General features: G+C 37.3%; 1 protein-coding gene across 1 annotated transcript in view; it reads right to left on the reverse strand.

Annotated features, from left to right (window-relative positions):
• Positions 1 to 20,203, reverse strand: part of COL25A1 (collagen type XXV alpha 1 chain) — a 426,836-nt gene that overhangs the window by 93,989 nt on the left and 312,644 nt on the right. Inside the window, 3 exon segments of the mRNA XM_057310227.1 lie at positions 9,793 to 9,828; positions 12,167 to 12,274; positions 13,832 to 13,891. Of these exon segments, the coding sequence (XP_057166210.1) occupies positions 9,793 to 9,828; positions 12,167 to 12,274; positions 13,832 to 13,891 (204 nt within the window).

Consider the following 20,203-nt stretch of genomic DNA (forward strand, 5'->3'; position numbering starts at 1 on the left):
ACACAGTTCCTGTTCTGTCCCTGATGGCTAACAGTAAAATTTGAAGCTCTGAAAGCTGCTGGTCATTTCTGGATACAAGAATATACAGCCAGCTTCTGTAATAAAAAACACAGGGAACAAAAAAGAGGTGGTCCATCTGTGAAGGGGAGGATAAAAGCCCCAAACTATTAAGCCATTTAAAATTATTTCCTTTTTGAGTTAAAAATCTTTCCATGATTTAATAAAAGTTAGGAAAAATGAAGAAAATACATTAAAGTCAGGTTCTATAAGGAAGAATGATAACATATATAATCTAACTTTTGGAGTCATAAAATGTTAACACCAGAATTTCTCAGGGACGTGGGGTAACAGACTTTAATCATAACCTTTTCAAAGATACTAACCTGGTCAAATGCATCGCAAGATCAGAAAATGCATTAACTTGGTTTATAAAGAGTAAGAGGAAATTTGAAATAAATAATGAAAATTTGTCTTACATAAGAAGAATTCATTTCAGATATACTTTTATAAAATTCCATATTCTACTTGGATGTTTGGTGACGGAAGGTCAAGAAACATAAACTCTAGCCACTATTATATGTATGTCTGGAGTATAATTCAGGTAATGTTTTACAAGATTCAGATTTCATAGCTTAAGTGCGTGGAAATGCCAAACTAGGAACTATTGGGAAATGTTTAGAATGTAAGAGAGTGTGCTGAAATGTTTTCAGTGTAAAAGCCAATGATTTAGTTGAACTGGGTATGAAGGAATACAGCATAAACAAGAAAGAGCAGGATAGTGCTGAGATGGGAGAGCCTCATATCTTGTTTTGAGTCTTTCATGGACTCTGTCTTCAGTCACACTTAATCATTTATATTTTCCCAAGCAGTCTCCTATTAGTCTTCACGTGAAGTTCTTAATAATTCTTCGAGGCTCAGCAGTCATAACTCACTTCCTTTGTGAGACTTCTCCACTGCACCCAGACAGAGCTGGTTTTTATCCTCTGTGTTTCTCTAGCACATTTTAACTGGCTATATTTTAAAATATTCACATATTTATAAAATCTACTTGACTAGGCAGCAAATTCTTCAGGTCATGTATTTTGCATCCTCAGTACGTAGTTACTACCTAGCAAATAAGTATTGACTAAATTGAAACCATGCATTAATGAACATAAAAATTATTAAATTCCATTTATCAGATCTCCTCCATAATTTTACCACTCAAAACCACCATACCTCTATCATGGGAAAGAGTTCCCAGTTTTGAGGCAGTTGTTCCTCTTTAACTATCTGGGAGTTTTGTGTCAATAATATAACTCCATAATTTCTATTATTTGAAGTAGTTCTTTTTTTAAGAAAAAGATTGTATTTATTTATTTGTTTGTTTGAGAAAGAGACAGAGAGAGAGAGAGAGAGAACATGGGGGATGGGGCAGAGGGGGAGGGAGAGGGACAAGCAGACTGCATCCTGAGCACGGAGCCCGACCTGGGGCTCCAACCACCCTGAGATCCTGACCTGAGTGGAAACCATGAGTCAGATGCTCACCCGATGGAGCCACCTAGACACTCCTGAAATAGGTCTTCTAAAACAGATCTACTTTAGAGACTGTCAGTAAGATGGCATGTCGTTCTATTAATTCATGAATATTTGACCAAAAAAATGGAGTAATTATTTTTTAAAAGGAATAAATTCTTTCTGACTTCTCTATCTCAAGTGCTGAGTTTCTGGGGGAAAAAAGGATGAGTCATTCATTGGTGTTTCTCAAGATGATGAAGCCGTGACCTCTGTAAGGAAGGTCTCTTAAAACTCAGGAAATTAAAGAAGTGATCTATTTTTTTTTTCACTACTTAACAAAACCAGGACCCAAGACTAAATATTGAGCATTAACTACTACCTCAGATTAAAGACAAATCAAGGTATTTGAGAATCTATGTCCTGATTAGGTCCCAAAACAGAGACTCTATCACCTCTCACCAGATATCCAGGCTGAAATTAGCTCATTTCATTCCTTCTAAATATTTAATAAATTGTTTCTTGTTGCTGAACTCAAAATGGAAATGACCCGGAAAGAAAGAAAAATTAACAGGCTTCCTCTGCCCTCTGTGATTAAGCACACTTCCCTAGTGTACCATAAAGGAAACAAATTTATGGTTCACAAAGGCCTATCACTGTACACTACACTCAGTAAAAAATATTTCTATTGAGTAAAGTATAAGTGCTTTTCCTATTTTAAATCAACAATGCTGAGAAACACTAGCTGCTAAAATTTAAATATCCCATGATCAGCAGAAGGAGGACATAAATTTAGGACTATAATATATAGTCATCTACTCTTCAGGTCTATTTTTCACCTAGACCACCATTGCCCATAAGAACTTTCTGGAATGATGGAAGTGGTCTATTTTGCTCAAGCCAGTATGGTAGCCGCTAACCACAAGTGGCCATGGAACACTGGATGTGTGGCTAATGCAACTGTTAGGAATTGGATTTAAAATTTTATTTAATTTTAATTAATTTACATTTAAATAGCCACATGTGGCTAGTGGCTACTGTATTACAAAATGCAAATCTAGACTTTTTAAAACACATAAGACTTCCATCAGGTGAACTGAATTCCAGCCTACTTCTGCCACTGACTGCTTTGGACCTTGGTCAAGTCATTTAACCACTCTGATGCTGTTTCTTTATCTGTGAAGTCATAAACTAGATGATTCCTAAGATTTCTTCTAAATCTTTTACACTCTGCTTTAAAAATAGCCACGTAGTGTGACTAGAAATTGATACTTTTCCACTATTCTCATGAAAATCAGTATTTTAGTTACACCATGCATATTCACTCACGCACATATGCTCCAAATAATCTATAATACACAAATAAATTTAAGAAGATGAAGGAGAAAAAGCAGTTTTATAGTAGTTCTGTTGGATTTATGCTGCCTACTCCCACTCCTGACGTGCAACGACCCTTGCTGGGAAAAAACTATAAAGCTGATTCTTTTGTATTAGTACCTGATTTATTGGTTCATTGATTCATATAATTCAGTCATTTGGTTTATGCACAATAAGTACCCAGCACAATTATTGTATGACATGATAAGTGCTGTGGAGGAGAGGAGAGGGCAGCTTCTAACTTAGCTTAGTGTGGTGCTCAGCCGCTCATATAATAGCTTAGTGTGAAGGGGTGTGAATACGTGAGTGTATGTGAAGTTTTCTCAAAGAAGGTGAAAAAGCAGAAGTCTATTTTTTAACGAATCCATTCAGACACGTGGACTCTGTTCTGCCCTCAGCCCAGGCCAGAGGGCTTTTGCTTTAGGGCCTCTGCTTTAGAGAGTTCTTCTTGGGCTGTACTCGTCATGCGTAACCCACCCTCTGACCTCAGACTCTGCTTTGGGCAATAGGGACCCTGGAATTCTCTGCCCCAATGACCGGAGCTCATTTCAAGGACTCTGAGTTGTCTCTACCTCAGGTCTGTTTCTCCAAAGGTGAACCACACTACTGGTGTGCACAACAATGAACGTAGAGAAGCAAAGAAGTGGGTATTTTGAGGCATGTGGACGTAGTTTGATCTTTGAACATTCCAGAATGTCTACAGGTGACAGCTCCAGTCTCATAAAGTTGAGGGATGAGGTAGGTGTGGGAAGGAAAGGGAACCGGCCAGGTCCAGGGGCTGGGACTGGGTTATAGCTCTCCGCATGCTGCCACACTCTGGCTTGGATCTCCAAGGAGTGCAACAATTTCGCATTTGAACTTTCCAAGTCACTATGTGGACATACCTGTGAAGGTCACGGGACATATTTTACTTGCCAGTTTATTAGTTTGGTTAATACCTTTTAAATATTTCAACACATTGTATGAGGGCATCCATTTATATTCTTGCCCTAAAATGTGCACATTTGCCCTTAATCTGCAGACGTAAGGCATAGGACTTATAGGGACAAAACTTTATTTTGAGAAGCTTCTTCTTAATCTAATAATGAGATATGAGAATTTGGTAAAGAGATTTCAATGTCATTAGTATCCTCATACAAGAGTGATTTATTTTGCCTCAGTATAGCTCTGCAGTATGTTAGATCCTAAAGTTAAAAGAAATGATAACTAGAGAGGTTGATGATATACTTGAAGGAGACAATTTTTAAGGCTTTTTTCCACTAAAGCTAAATACACGAGTGTTGTTTACTGTACCTCGGTATTTACAGAATGTGTGGAGGTGCGTATGTAACATGGATAGTTGGCTGTGTAACAGGTGTCTGTGCACTTACGATGAAACAGAACAGAATGACAGGACTTTAGATCTGGAAAGGGACTCAGATATCATTTAGTCTCACCACTTCTATAGATGAGGAATCTAAAACAAATTTAGATATCTAAATTTGTCTAATATCACATAGCTTTCTAGACCTTTACTTGGAACAGAGTAAGATAGTTAAAAATAGAGCTGATGCACATCCTAGAGGTTGTTAAGAAAGATAAAATGAGATAGAGAAGAATACAGACAGTAACCTAGTCAGCGTTGTAGACGATCTTTTCATACTTCTGTTAACTTGATTGTGCTCTTAAACCACTACTGCAAATGCCCCCTTTAAAGTCGACTTTTTGTTTCTAAGACACTGAGCCAGCTTTAAAGGAAAGTCAAACTTCACACTCTCCTACCACACCAAGGTGACCTTTCAACATCTCTGTATAAGTCCATGCAGCCAGGAATCCAAAGTGAGTTCCCCTGAGTTGGGCAATTGGACAGGGCAGTGGGACAGCACCAGGAGAAGGATGCATTGCTTGTCTACTTTCTCTTGGTCCATTTGGAAAATCAAACATTATAGGCTCTGGACTAAAGCACCAAGGAGATGGGAAGGACTCTGTTGTGACATTTACTTGTACTTCATGGACGATCAGATTAAATGAGGATAACAAAGCATTAGAACGGTTGCTAAGGCATCCCAGCAGGCAATGTGCACAACTGAAGTAAATGCAGTTTTACTCAACAAGATTCCATGGTTAAAATCTAGTCTAATAGCTAAATATCCTAGGATGATTTTGGTCATTTTTGTTATTTGTGATTTGAAGGTTTTGGTTTTGCTTTCTTCGCCAGATTAAAATCACAAAGAGAAGCCTGCTGTTGTCTCCCACGTCTACCATCCTGCTGATCAAGACAATTGGCAGAGCAAAGTATAATGAAGTAAAATGATGAGTTTTAGATGTGGGACAGCAATGCATTATAATTAAATATATTTAAAGTAAACCTTCACATATTGATTATTTCAATTTTATTTTAAATGAAGCAGAAGCAATTATTTATCCTTATGTTATCAGCTAACATAAAATGCATTACGTTCATTTGACCCTAATGTATTAAATGTGTTTGCAGGCAAAATTAAAATAAACTAAAACTATCTATAACCTGTTCAGATATAAGTCCGAATTTCACTTTAAGGAACAATAACAGCAAAAGTTTTTCGGATTTTTGAAAAAAAAAAAATCTCTGACACCACCAGGGCCCAACGAACGACATTGTAAGTACTCTTATAATTCAGAAAGACTTGACTCGATATGCTGTGGAGTTTGCATATATTTGGAAGGAGAATGGAGATGAAGATAGGTTTTCAGAGTAGAGAAAGTGATTTGGTCTATAAAGCCTTGGATGTAGACACTTTGGGCCAAAAAATAATTTCCAGGAAGTTGGGATGAGTTGGCATATTAACAGATATTTATAAAACATCTATCTTTTATGCTTTTGAGAACTCCTACCACACTTGCCAAAGAAAAAAATAGTAAGAATATCAAAAGAAAAGCTAACTTCAAAAATGCTATTTGAACAACTATTTAAACCTCTGAAGAACTTGAAAAATAAAGATCACTTGTGCCAGGGTTCAGAACTTTAGCACTTCCGATTGTGGTCAGTCCTTACTTTGATTCTTGGGTCTAGTTCTATGACTCAGAGCCACTCTCTTCTTGTTTAAATGTAGTCCAATATATTTTAGCTCAAGATTCCATCTTTTAAAATCTCATCCTGAACTTCTCAGAAAACCCAAAGGTCATGTTTACAGAACAGACGCACAGCGGGACTAAGTAAATGTGGACCTGCTTGAGCTGCAGGCCTTCTTCTTTATTCTATCAGAGATGCTGTTAATCTTCAGATGATTATTTTTGCAATATAAAATACATATCCTGGATTATGGAAACTAATTCCCCACCTGACACACTCATAAACAGTTTTGTAAGAGCTAATTTTAGAATGTTCCCAGTTTTTTCATTTCATCATCAGAGACATTTTACATTTTAAAAAATACTCCAGTGTCTCTCAAGATCCTCTTATAAGCAAACCTTCCTCCACGATACAAAACAATAAATGTAGTGAGTTTTGCATATTGTGGAAAAGATGAGAGCCATGCTTTTTACTACCTTTCCTTGTTCTAACTGATGGATAAGAAGAGGATTGTTAGGAAAAATAGATAATGTAAGATGATAGGAGAAGGCCAAAAAAAAAAAATGACAACAGCAAATAGGACCAGAGGAATAAGGTGCACTATCAATCACAGTATTCGATACAGTACAATTTAACTGATAGCTATAATCACACTGTGCTTAGTCCTTACATTTCACAGAGCGGCCTTTCTGTATGCTAAGTTATGTCAGCAGGGATTCATCTTAACAGCCATACTTCTCGTTTATGGAACTCTCTGTCGTTCATAAAGCATTTTCATATTATTACTATTTCACTTGCTTCATGCCATAACCCAGTGAAATAGATGAATTAGGAATTACTGCCTATATGTTATAGATCAGTAGAGAAGATCATAGACTATAGTCACACACTCCTAAGCAGTTTTGAGGCCAGAACTACTGATTATGTACTTTTCTCTCTACCAGACTTCGAGTCAAAACACACATGAACACACACACAAACACACGCATAATATTTAAAAGAGAAAAAAATTTCCAATGAAATTTTTCTCCCATGAAAACTGCTTTTTTCCAGGATCCTCTTCTTTCTTTGAGATGGGTTAAAATATAGGGGTGCTATTTAAGTTAATAAAATATAACTAGTGGTGTTTTGAGAAAGACTGTTTTTTAAACCATAGAAATATTTCACTTTAAGCAAATATAAGATATAAAAATTCAGTTTGCTGGGAAAAGGAATTAGAGGATTATATTGCTTTACAAAAAGACTCTGAATGGGATGGCTTTAAATAGCAAAATTCCCCCAGAACATTTAAGATATGTTGATTTATGAAAATCTGATTCATACAGAACTTTACAGGAATACATCTGTTATATAAATCCGTGTTCACCTGTAATTTACTCTAGGGGGAACAACTGAGTGATAATAATAATAACACACTCATATAGTTCTTCATTATGTATTTTAAAGTGCTTTCCCCTAATTTATTGCATTTGTCTTTGGCAACTTTATAAGGGAGGCAGAGAGGGTATTATTATCCTTTCTTTACAGATGAGAAATTGAGAGGTTAAGTGACTTGCCCAAGGTCAGACAGACTATTCATTCATTTACTGCTATTTGAATGATGTAGTTTTAACAGGTTAGTCAAGAAAGTAAGGTTCTTCCTCCTAATTCTTTTTTTAAGCAGCTGGGAAGGCTATTAAAACAGAGGTGGATGATCTCACAAATATAATGTTGAACAAAAGAACCCAGACACAAAAGTGTACATACTGTAGGATTCTATTAATATAAAATACAAATGCAGGCAGAATTAATCTATGGTGGCAGAAGTCAGAATGGTGGTGAACTCTGGGAAGAGGTGGATGGTGACTGGAGGCGAAAGGGGGGTTTCTCGGATATGCTAATATTGTACTTCTTGCTCTCGTTTTTGGTTACATAGTTATGCTCACTGTGAAAAGTCACTGAGATTTTTACTTGTGATTTGTTTACTTTTCTTTATATATATGGAGATATAGATATAGATATAGATGGAAGTTTTCTTTTAAAAAAGAGTTTTATTATCTTTAAAAACAGTACAGCACTTCAGAAGATCATTACATTACACATATCCTTTGAACATTTGTGATTTCAATTAAGTTTCTTAGCCACATTCTAAAAATGAAAATATGAACTAAATTAGAAGAGTTTAAAGAGAAGTAAAAGTTTATAAAAAAAAAATCCAGGATCATCTTCACCTGAAAAATTGTTGTATGAAATGGGAAATCAAAGCAAACTAAGATAATAACATAATTTATTTAGGGCCAGTGGGACGTTTATGTTTAATGACATTAAGCTAGGAATTGTAGAGAAATGACATTAAATTGTGATTCACATAGTATATTCTAGAGTATATGTATGAATTTAAGGAAGATAAGATTTTAATTTTTTAAAAATCCTCTTGATTTTAGAATTTGTATATTAGGATGCTGCATTGGGCATCAACATAGAAAGCCAATGGCAATGATAAAAATCTGAGGAGAATGTGCATACCTGGGGACAAACATGGGCCCTTGAGAATCCCAAGTAGCCTTCAATGTAAGAATATTTGGGAGAAATGTGTTTTGACCATGATCCAGGATAGAAATTACAGGGGCATTCAGTTGCTTACAGCAATTTCAAAAATTTATATTGTAGTTTTCTAAGAATCTTTCACCCCCTGTGGCCCTGTAACCCTGAGAACTACTGCTGCACTTGTATCCAAAGTTACCACTGATGAACTTGTATCCAAAGTTACCACTGATGACATATGTTTTGTTTAATTTTCACATATTATCTTTTTGTTGTTTTTTTTCATTTTATTTTTCTAAAAAAGAATCCATTATAGTACCTCCACTTTCAAGTCATCTGAATCAATTTCCTATCTTGATATCATTGGTTGGGAACAAAGAATTTCCAGGTGGGTAGGGGGGCAGACTCCTTTTCAGGGTGCCTTTCGCCAGTGATGTCTCAAAGCCAACTCCACCATGGCTAGGACTACAGCTTGTTGAGTTCCTCCCCAGGAGGGCTGTTGAAGGCATCCTGTTCAGGGAGAAGCCTTTAACCTTTAACCCATTCACTCATTTGTTTTAATTCCTGATCAATTGCCGTATTCTTCGGTTAGTTGCTTTAGGACCTAGCTAACTAATTTTTAAAAATAAATGTTAGACCTTAAACTCCTGTAAACTGCAAGCCGCACATTGTGTATACGGCACACAATCAAGTTCATTGTGATCACTGCGTCCGGGATGAGTGTGAGACATAGCTGTCCTCTGGAATCTGGGTTATTAGAAGGTCAACCCATGTTCCCCAATATTGTTCATGTCATAAAATAGGTCGGCAAGGTGGCTCTAGAGATATGGAGGAAGAGATAGGAAGAGGTAGGTTGAAGGAATTCTGTTCTTCAAGGCTCAGCAAGCTGCCCCAACTTCTCTTTCACGGGCAAAGGATAAACAAATCATGAGTAATGGGGCATGCATGTCTACGGGCAAGTCCATGTGGAATTATTTCATGATCTTTTTTAATGACAGGGATCAAGAAGGCACCACTGTTTCTTTCTGGGGGGAGCCCTTCAACAACAAAAACTCCTTGAATCCCTGTGGAAGGCTCACTATACTAATTCACAGTTAGTCATATTCCTCTGGATGTGACTTTCGAAAACTTTGAAACTCACTCCTTTGAAACTCATTCCTGTTTAAGCTAGTATGCATATCCCTGAATTTAATCTTCCTTAGAGCAGCTGAATAAAGCAAATTCCATCCTTTAACCTTCCTCACTGTCTCTGTCATTCCTCACACCTGGAATCTCCCACTTTTTCCTTATACATAATCTGGACCACAGTTTTGAATAATTTAGACTTCCATTATTTTTAGTATAGAAAAAGAAACTGAGATACTTGCCATCAAGCCTTGTTCTCCTGGTTTCCCTGGTTCGCCCTTAAAAAAGAATAGTGATAATTTTTATTAATGCTATAAACATTAAAAAGCAATTTCAATCTTTTTTTTTCCTCTTTCACAATACCCACCGGGGTGCATGAATGTCAAATGTACTTTTCAGGCTAACACAATGCAATAAAAAGAGAGCCAAGTTCTTTCTTCATATGCATTTTATAAACATTTTAGGATTTAATAAGATGAGTCTAGATCACAGCAGAGATTTAAGAATTATGCGAAGAATGTATTCTAAATAAAACTAGTAGGGGTGATTATATTGTAAGTCAATAAATGTTCCTAGAAAAATATTTAATTGTAATTCCAGTAACATCTCGTTTTTTAGGTTCTGTTCATGATGACATAAAGATGATGACCTGGGCCTCTATATGAGAACTTCCATATACAGGACAGAGAGACAATTGCTCTTAGTACAGGAATTAAATAATAAAATGAGCAGAGATTGATTTTGAATTTTGGTTTTCCTGGATTAATGATGGCTGAAATAACATGTTTTATTAAAATTAATAGCATATGTTAAAATACATAGAATTTTGTGTTATATCATACCACTATCATAGTTTTCTAATACTTGGATTCATACAAAATTCCTTATTATGTTTTATTGTCATATTATTATATTGATAGTCATTGGCAACAAATAGCTTTTAGGAAAACCATTCTTGTAATGTCAATAGCTATAGAAATTGTTGGACTTTAAAAATAAGTATTTCTCAGTTTGTTTTTATAAAACCTTTTTCTAATGGTTATGATGATATATAAAAATTAACTGTGAGACTATAAATCCAGTTCAATTTCTCTTTGTGGAATTAAAAAAAAAACCTGTTCATACTTCCATGTAAAAAGCTCAAATTCTTACTGAGATGAATAAACTATATTTATTTAAAGGATGACATAATTTTTCAATTATTTACAGATTGTCATACCTTACCTTTATCTTATTTCTTGAAAGTAATCTATACTTTGAATTTTCCGTAGAGTATACAATACCCAATGATCTGACTAATTTTGTACTATCAAAAAGGTTTTAACTGCTCTTCTTAGTTGAAGAAACACTCATTGTATCTTTCTTGGCAACCAGCAATTATTTGGGAAGGTTTAAATATCCCTAAAGGTGTGCTGTCTCATCATTTGGGATATCATCCCAGGAGAAGGTCAGACCTTTGAAGACAGTTTCAAGATGAAACCACTACCTTTGATGGTTCAGTGAAAGCCGTCCTAACAACTAACCAAGCATAGGTTGGGAGTCAGTCCTTCATTTCATTTGACAAATTTGCAGCCACTTTCAGAAAGGGAAATGGGGATTCCAAGAGGTGGTCTCAGAAAAGCCAGAAAGTACTCTATATTCTTACAAAGAGAATCACTCTTTGAAAAAAATATGTAAATATATGATTATAAAAATGAAATGCACCCAAACATTAATGACTATGGCTGATTTTTTTCTTTTTGGTTCTTTAGTTTGAAAAACTTTCTACTTTGTGGATAAATATTTTCATTATTTTGTACTATGAAAACACCCATGGAAATAATTTAAGTCAAAACAATAGATAAATTAATTAATTCAGCAATAAAAACTTGAATTTCAAGTCTTAAGGCCATAATATAAGTGTAAAATTTTTTACCTTTTCCATATATTTCTTTCAATTGCTGGGTGGTCTCTACCAAATCAAACCATGTATCTAGTGTCCTGTACTACTGTACTATTGACGCTTGACCAATCTTAGTAACTAAGTACTTTGATCTAAGTATTGAGATTGCTTTTAAATCATTTCTATTAATAAGCTTCACATATAAAGGACAAATGATATTCAAACCATACCTATTGATGTTTTAATCATTAATGTTACCGTTTTATTTGCATTTTTTTCTTTTTTTGATCAATTTCTCTACAAGGTAAACATTAAAAAGATTTACCTCCTTTGCTTTCCATAATTCATATGGGACTTTATTGTCTGCCACTGATCCTTTGGAGAATGTTACCAATCTCTCACCTAGATTTTCAAGCTATTCTCCCATTTAAGCCAAAGGCACTGATGTACTCTAAGGCAGTCAAGACACAAGTAAGATCAGGCATGCTCAATCATGGACTTCTCGAGGCTCACCTGAAATCCAGTTTAGTTGCCTTCTCCAGGTCTCTCTTTGTGGTTCATGTGGGTTCCTCAGGGATTGAGCGTTAAAGCGGACTCCTGTGGGCAGTGCCCTCTCTGCTTGGGGGCTTTCTATCACCCCACTTCCTGCAACTCCCTAACCCTAAGGCCCCTCCTTACCCCACTTTATCCCAGTCCTCAGCCTTTAAAACAAACAGATCCAAAATGCAACTCACGGGCACTCCTGGCATTCCACGGGGGCCATCTTTCCCTGTGTCCCCTGGAGGTCCTCTTGGGCCAGGAGGGCCTGGAGGTCCTGGAGGCCCAGCCTGTCCTTGGTCACCCTATAATGGAAAAGGGAACAGACCAACAATGACCATGAAAGATAAAGACCCAGGTCTTCTTTTCAACACTTTAAATTGGTATTATCTAATCCACATTTACACTATGAAAAGAACCAGAACAATCAGAAACATGAAGCCTGTAGGCAATTTGCCTGCCAGCAGGGAGCAAATAAATATTCATGCTGGGGGAGCTGAGTAGATGCTATTAAAATCAAAGCAGCTCAGGAACCAGCACTCTCAGCTCTTGGAAATAGTGTGTAAGTTATCACGATATTCAGAGCTGGTATAAAACTTTTGCATAACTTGATTCATGACAATGCTGCATCGGTTATATTCACCTTGTTTAATAAAATGGCTGCATTTGCGGTTGGACAAATGTGTTTACTTTTTCACAACCTATAAAATTAAACATACAATCTCTTGTCAAACTGTGCAATAATTTATAAATTACCAAAGCCAGAGAGCTTCAGAACTGGATCTACTACTGGATATAATTTCAGCTGCCTTTCTTTTTTTAATTAAGAAAAAATTAGGCATTCTAAAACATTTTACTTTGGTACTTTCGTATACATTTCGAACAAATGCAGCTCCCTAGACATAGTTTTGCTCTAGGATATTTCCAAATAAATAAATACCCCCACCCATGAGAGATAAATGGTAAAGCAACAGTAAATGGAGTAATAACTGAATGTTAAGAAGCAATCAGACTTGAGCAAGAATAAGCACTACCTTAATGAGGCGGCGTTTAATGAGCTGCTGATCAGCAGAGAGAAACCCATGATTGATTTTAGGAAACACCATCTGATCAGTCAGGTGAGGTCAAAGGTTGAAGTTCAGAGGTGAGAAAATTGGAGAATAGACATCAGAAGGCCCCAAGAAAGAAATAAAGATATACACATTAGACTTATAATGATCATTAAACAAAATGGAACTGGTGCTTGTGTCTGACATCAGACTGTCCGGCTCTTCTTGAAAGAAACATAATCCTAACATGGGATGGTGAAAACAGATTTTTAGTTAGAGAGGAATCTTTTGCATACCCATCATTTTGCGGTGGGTGTTAGGCCTCTTTAATGAAGTATATTAAAGAAGCAGGAAAGTTCCCATCACCTGCATCCCTCACACTGAGCAGAAAGTCTAGAGACAAAGCACCAGTTCAATTTCCGTCAGATTTGTCAACCAGCATAACGTGGCACGAACGCCACCGCCATTTTATAAATGCCCTAAGTCCAGAATACTGAGGATTATTTAATTGACACAGAGTGTTGGCATGCTTGCAAATTAAACCAACGAGGTGTGCCACAGTCCTAGAGAGTCACACCTGCCTCTCTTCTTTATCCTTGCTCAACTTCAATATCCTTCTCTCTTATATGTTCAAGATTCTCCTTCTCAATAGATATGTGACCTCGCTGACGTAGGTGAGGTCGCAAGGATCCAATCCCTCAGTGAGTATGGGGAAAGAGAGCAACTGGACTTGGCAAGCCAATTTAGCTGTTCTTGCTCACTCTTATGCTGATTGCGGGCTCTGACTGAGCAGCTTGGGTGCCAGCCACAAACCTTGACGGTGAGGATCTGATTACTGTGCAGAGCAGCAACTGTGGGGAAGCCTGGCAGGCCCTATGGACGTGGGACAGCACCAAAACAACACGACACAACACGTCACACAGACATCCCACTGATGGACAAACAAAACAAGCATGTACCTAATGCCACCCTGTCCTGGCTCTAAGTTGTGTCTTGTTTGACACACTGTAAAGGAAATCAGACACACAAGGCCCCAGGCAAAACATTCCTTTAATGGAAAGGCCAGATTGAGAACTCATTGTAACTTGCCCTTGTGGCAGTTACACTGGGATGCGTGTACACACTCTTAACATTTCTGGAATCTTACACACAAAATGTTAGCACAATAGGGAGATAACTGCAGACACTGTTATGAAAACAACACTAATTTCCCTCCATCGATATTCTGTTTACCCTACAACTCAGGACATACACATATTAATTCTTTTTTGGACAACAGTGAACAGAATTTTGCAGTCTGATCAGAAATATTCCTCAGAATAAATGCAGTCTGCCTCACAAAAGATAATCTTACCACCCACATATCAAAATTTCTCTCTCTAATCATACGATGATTCTCAGGTCTTTCCTGTTTCAGGAATTCCTGCAGAGGTGGTGGGTGGAAATCTGTCTCTTATAACATGCGTATTTCATGTCAGAGGGATTTACGGTCACAGTCTGCAGTAATCGCTTCTGTCACGTAACTTTTCCAAAAGAACTTGACAGTTCACACAACCCCTTGAAGCAGAAAAGTAGTTTTGAATTCCTTAACCAGGGAGAACGGGGGAGAGATATTTCAGAGACTCGTACTTCATTCACTAAATTGTACTAACTCGTATTCACAGGTATTATCAATTGGGTAGGTCTGAGAGAGAACTTTTGCCTTTGTTCTATTTCTTTTCCAATAACATGAGATATCGGAGCCTTTTATTACATTTTTTTTTCACACAGAACATGTTTATCATACAAATAAAATAAATAGCAACCACAGCTTACATGGCCTCAGATGTCTATTCCCTCCTCATTGCCCTTCCCCTCTTCTGTCCATATCTATTCTGAGGATATTTTTAGTTAAGGCCAGTAACTTTCTAGTTTTTTAAATTTTATTAATCATAGTATATTTTTCTCCTTTATTTCCCCCCTTTTTGGGATATATTTTTCTTTTTAAAAGAACCAATAAAATTATGTCTGTGGTATGAAGATATCTCTTCAGCCCTAATGCCTTTCAGTTTCATTCTTTAGAGCTGGGACTTCTCAGGAAGCAAAGCAGAGAAAATCTTATCTGTTTTGCCAAATCCTTTCTGATAAGGCTATTAAGTGTCTGGGTAATTTTGAGGTGACCTGTATCCTCTTTTTCTTCTCTCAAAGTAAAAGTCCTTGAAACATAGACGTTACCCAAATTCAGAAATGCTACAAGTTGGAAAACAGATGTGTACAATTTGCTTTTGTTTTACTATGGAATATGAGTTTAAAATGTTATTAGATGGTAATGTGCCAGCATCTTTCCATCTGTGACTCATTAGCCCTATATTACACAGTCAGAATTTTATATATAAATCTCATATTTATGTAACAAAGAACAAAAACAGATACAAATAAGAAGTCTATAAGGAATCAGAATCTTGACTAGTGGCGATAAATCATAATGTCACTTTGAACAGGATTATCTAACAAAAATAATTTAAAATTAAAAGCCTTTTAACAGCACACATGGTAGGCCTTACAAATGTTTTGAAATTTGAATGTAAAAATAAGTCACTTCTTGTACTCCTATCTGCAAATGACCAGCTTGCTCTTTGATCATATTTTCTAAATGCTCACAAAAAGCATAGTTTTATAACTTCTCAGTTTGGTTTCCAGTGTTAACGAGATCTAAAGAGGAAAATGGATAGGTAATTCTCTCCTTGGACAGATCCTTTTCATCAAACAGAAAATCTCTATTTGAGGAAGCTGATTTTATATTCCTCAATCATCTTAACTGTAGAAAATGCTACCAGTTACATGCTTAGAGCTACATTTTAAAGATTTTATTAGTGAGTTAGGCAAAAGGACCTCAGAAGTTTATGTGTAACAGAGTAGAAAGAGACATGTGGAAGAATTCTTAAATTCTAACAAAAATCCCATGGCCTGGGCTGTAATATCCTAGAACCCTGTGCTTTTCAAACCTAGGCAATGCTTGAAGGGTACATGCCAGTGTTGGGGGGTGGTGGATAAGGGTTATTTAAAGGCAATAATAAATATGGCACATCTTCCTTAAGATTCAAGTTTGATAAACATTAAATAAATTTAAATTTTTAATGTAAAACAAACATTGTCATATTATGGGGTAGAATGTAAAATTTGTACAAATTTTTAACAATTTTAACATTTGCTGGTGGTAGATAATCTTATCTCACGGGGGATACCTCTAGGTAGATTGTTAGGTAGATACTGAACTGACCCTCTCCTTCCCACGGGAGGTCCTCAGAGGATAAGTTTGAAAAGTACTGGTGCTGAATACTTATCTTTAAGTCATGGCTTTACGTGGCCATAACAGTTAGGCTCCCCGGCTGTTCACACAGAATGTACTTTTTCATTAACTACACCATTTTTTTCCCACAGTATCATTAGTCATAGTCTTTTCTAAATAAATGGAATGGACATATTTCCCTTGGTTTTACATCTTGGAAAACTTGCCTGGTACACAGATGGTTCAACTGGGTGTGGGGGAAAACTTTTGTCTCTAGAAAAACGTGGAGAAAGAGTCCAGGAATAAGCTGAAATGCTGAAATAATGTGTACAACTTTTACTCCCATATATCTTGAATTCTTAAGAAATTGGATGTACAAGATTGTAAAACTACCTTACACAACCCATTTTCCTCTTGAGAGCTTACTCAGATAACTTCATGGATCTTCCCAACATTCTGTAAAGTGGGTTACCATCTTGGACCTGTGTTTTAACATCATTTTAGGAGGAGCTCTATGTCCCTTCACTACCTTCTAAAAGCAAAGAGGCAAGCGTACCCCAAAGAAATGCTGAACAAATATTTCATAAGACATGCTTCTAACTACTTAGAAGCCATAAATTCAAGATGCTATTACTTATTGTATACTCAGTAATGGTGTTATATGATTACATTATAGTGAGAAAACTTTGTGTTTTGTCAAAAGTATTCAATAAGGCAATATTACAGCCAGGAATTTAATCCATGACTTCTAATTCCAGACTTTGTCATCATGCAGTTTATGTGTTTATAATTTCTTTCTACTTTTACACTTTGAATAATAGAAATATCAACAATTTATAAGAAGTATTTACTGAGTGCCTTCTGTACAGCATTCACTATGCTAGATGTGGGGATTGAATGGTGAGCATGACCACAAGCTCACGTGGGTCAACACCTAGCGGAGAAATGGGAAAAAATGAGCAGGCTGTAATCATATGGAGGGATGACCATTTTGGTGAAGGAGAATGGCTACAAAGTAAATAAAAGTGTACCTAATGGCAGCTTTTAGGAACCCTGGAAGACTTCCCAAGCCATGTGAATGAGGGGATGGGAGTTGGTATAGCAAGAGGAAAATTAAAGACAGAGACCCCATTTAGGAAAATGTTACAGTAGTCTAGTTGAGGGACTGTGCCCTAGAACTAGAGAAGGGACAAATCCATAACTTGAAGTAATATTAAGGAAGGAGGATTCACAGGACTTTTAGTCGGCTGAGAACAAAAGGGAGAAGGAGGAGCAATGAGTGGTCCTAGGTCTCCAGCCTGAGCAATGGAGGATGGTAGAGGAAACACTAGAAGAGAATGGGTTTTCTGGGACAGCTAGGTGGTTGACACCAGCAAGTGTCAAATATAAGGAAAACTTCCTAAACTACACATACTGAAAAAGGCCCCATTTGTTGTGTATAATCTCATAAGGCACTCCACGGGTGGTTGTAGCGTTTGCTAAAGACGTACAGCTAAGAAAGGCCGACAGAAGATGAGAGCCTATGAAAAGAGGTAAGATTCCTAAAGAAAGGCTCTCCTGTCCAGAGGCAACCAGAGAAATGTAGACACAGGGAACAGGGAGCAAAAATAAAACAGCCTTGCAGTCTGGGAGACTGCACAAAAATAAAATTGTGTCAGTGTTATTTATATAAATTTAGCTATCATCAAATCAGAACAATTCTCCTGAAGTGAATGTCAAGAGAACAGTCCTGTCTTAGGGGTTCTTCACAATAAAGATAATAATGATGATGACGGTAATGCTAGTGGCCAGTATTCACATGATCCACACTATGTCAACTCCTTTAATCCTCACAACAACCATTTGCCAGATGAGGCATTTGAGGCACGAAGTGGTTAAGGGTTTTGCTCACCTAACCGTAAGTAGAGGAGCCAAGATTCACACACTGGCCATCTGCTCCAGAGTCTATGCTCTTCATCATCACACTTTCCATGAATCTTTCATAGTTCCTGAATTTCTTTCCCATGTATTCATTCATGGACAAGGAGAATTTAAAGCATCCTACTGGGAACAAGGCAATATTTGGACATTGAGATGAGGAAGCCTTATCCCAGGCTTAATGGAACATAGAGGGTAACCAAGAAAGGCAGATGGTAAACAAGCAATTATAAATGTGGCTGAGGTCTCTTTTGAGATATATATGTACACACATATGTACACACACATTCACACACACTCTTTTTCTCATATATTTTTTCCCATTCCTTTGCCCCTCAGTCAAGTTCTTAGTTGACGATCTACTATTGCCTCAGAAGAGGTATAGGGAGGCAGGGTGGAAAACAAAACTTGTCTACCAACATGTCTAGAAACCAGAAATATCTAGGAAGACACTCCCTTAAACCGGAAGAAAAGAAATAGGTCTGTGGTCCCTAAGAGCAGAGGGAGCCTAAGCCCTTCTTCCCAGCGGCACTTCCAGGAAGCAATACTACCTTGAAGAAAAATGGCCATGTGACAAGTCTGGATGCAGGACACCAGGGGCAGCCTTGCAAAAGATTCCCCCGTATTAAGCACTGCACAGAAGCAGCAGAAATGTTCCCATGCCCTATCGATGCAGCAGCGACACACTGGATGTGAAGGCCCGTGCAGGTCACTCAAGCCACGCTGGCTTCTCAGCAGCAAACTGTGTGGACTGATGACCAAAGACCAGGTGCCCCTCAATTTCCACCCCAAACCTTTGGATACTACAAGACCTCAAAAGTGTGAATCAGTACAAAAGGAGGAGGAAAGTGTGGAAATCCCAGGAAAAGTGATGTCTGGTTTTTTTGTCAGCCCAGAGGAGGGAGGATGCAGCTTCAGAAATCAAGGATTCAGATTTGGAAATCAGATTCAAAAATTAAATTATTATGGAAAATTAAGTCATATTGCTTATTCACCCGAGTTTTTGGATTGAAAATCATACCTCAAAAGTGAATATGATGACTGTTAACAAAACAAAAATTATGAGAGTGCACAGAAAGTGACCTAATCCAGGTCAGCGGGTCAGGCAGGACTGCCCCAAGGAAGTAGTATTGAAGTTAAGACTTGCAGCACAGAAACGCCACATGGACCCTCAGTGTCTGGTCACTCTCTAAGGGCACTGATATCTTTCCTTCGATAGTATCACCAAGGTGAATACAAAAACGAAAGAGAAAATATATTTTTCTTTTCCAAAGAGATACTGAACATACACTTGGAATACAAAGGTTGGGTCCTGTTTTAGGTATTCCCTTGAGATCTAGGTGTCATTCTCCATTTGGGGAAGGTTAGGATAAGGGCAGTGGCGATGGCTATGGGGTGTAGGATTCCTGTGGGAGGTCCAATTGATGAGAACGAGAGCGAGATTAACTAAAATATTCATTCCTTTGTATAATAAATGTCTCTTAAGTACATTCTACATGCCAATTACTGTGGGGAAAAAAGCTGTGGGGGTTTAAATCTAGTGGAGAGGGGAGGTTATCACAAGAATACCAATTTAAATGGAAAATATACTATACTAGTGCTGTAATTAGAGAGGCAGACAGCAGGCTATTTAAACACATTCTGATTGGGAAATGGAATAAGGCTCCTGAAAAGATGGTATTTGAGCCATGGGAGGAAGGATGGATAGGACAAAGGTATTTGAGGAGGGATGTGGATTTGGGCTTGGGAAGAAGGTATTCCATTCTGATGTACAGTGAGCAAAGAGGTGGAAAGTGGGGATTGCTGGTAAGTTGAGTTTGGTCGGGGTGAAGCACATACTTTTTAGGGAAGAGCCTGGAGAAGTTGATAAGGTATAGATGGGCAGGTCTTCAAGGGAGCTCAAAGAGGGAAGTAATGGGAAGCCACAGAGATATTTACAAAATGAAGGTGCCATGGCATATGTAGGTTTGGGGGAGACAACCTGGTAAAATTAAGAAGAA

Source organism: Ursus arctos, unplaced genomic scaffold (assembly GCF_023065955.2).
Source record: "Ursus arctos isolate Adak ecotype North America unplaced genomic scaffold, UrsArc2.0 scaffold_11, whole genome shotgun sequence".
NCBI classification, from domain to species: domain Eukaryota; kingdom Metazoa; phylum Chordata; class Mammalia; order Carnivora; family Ursidae; genus Ursus; species Ursus arctos.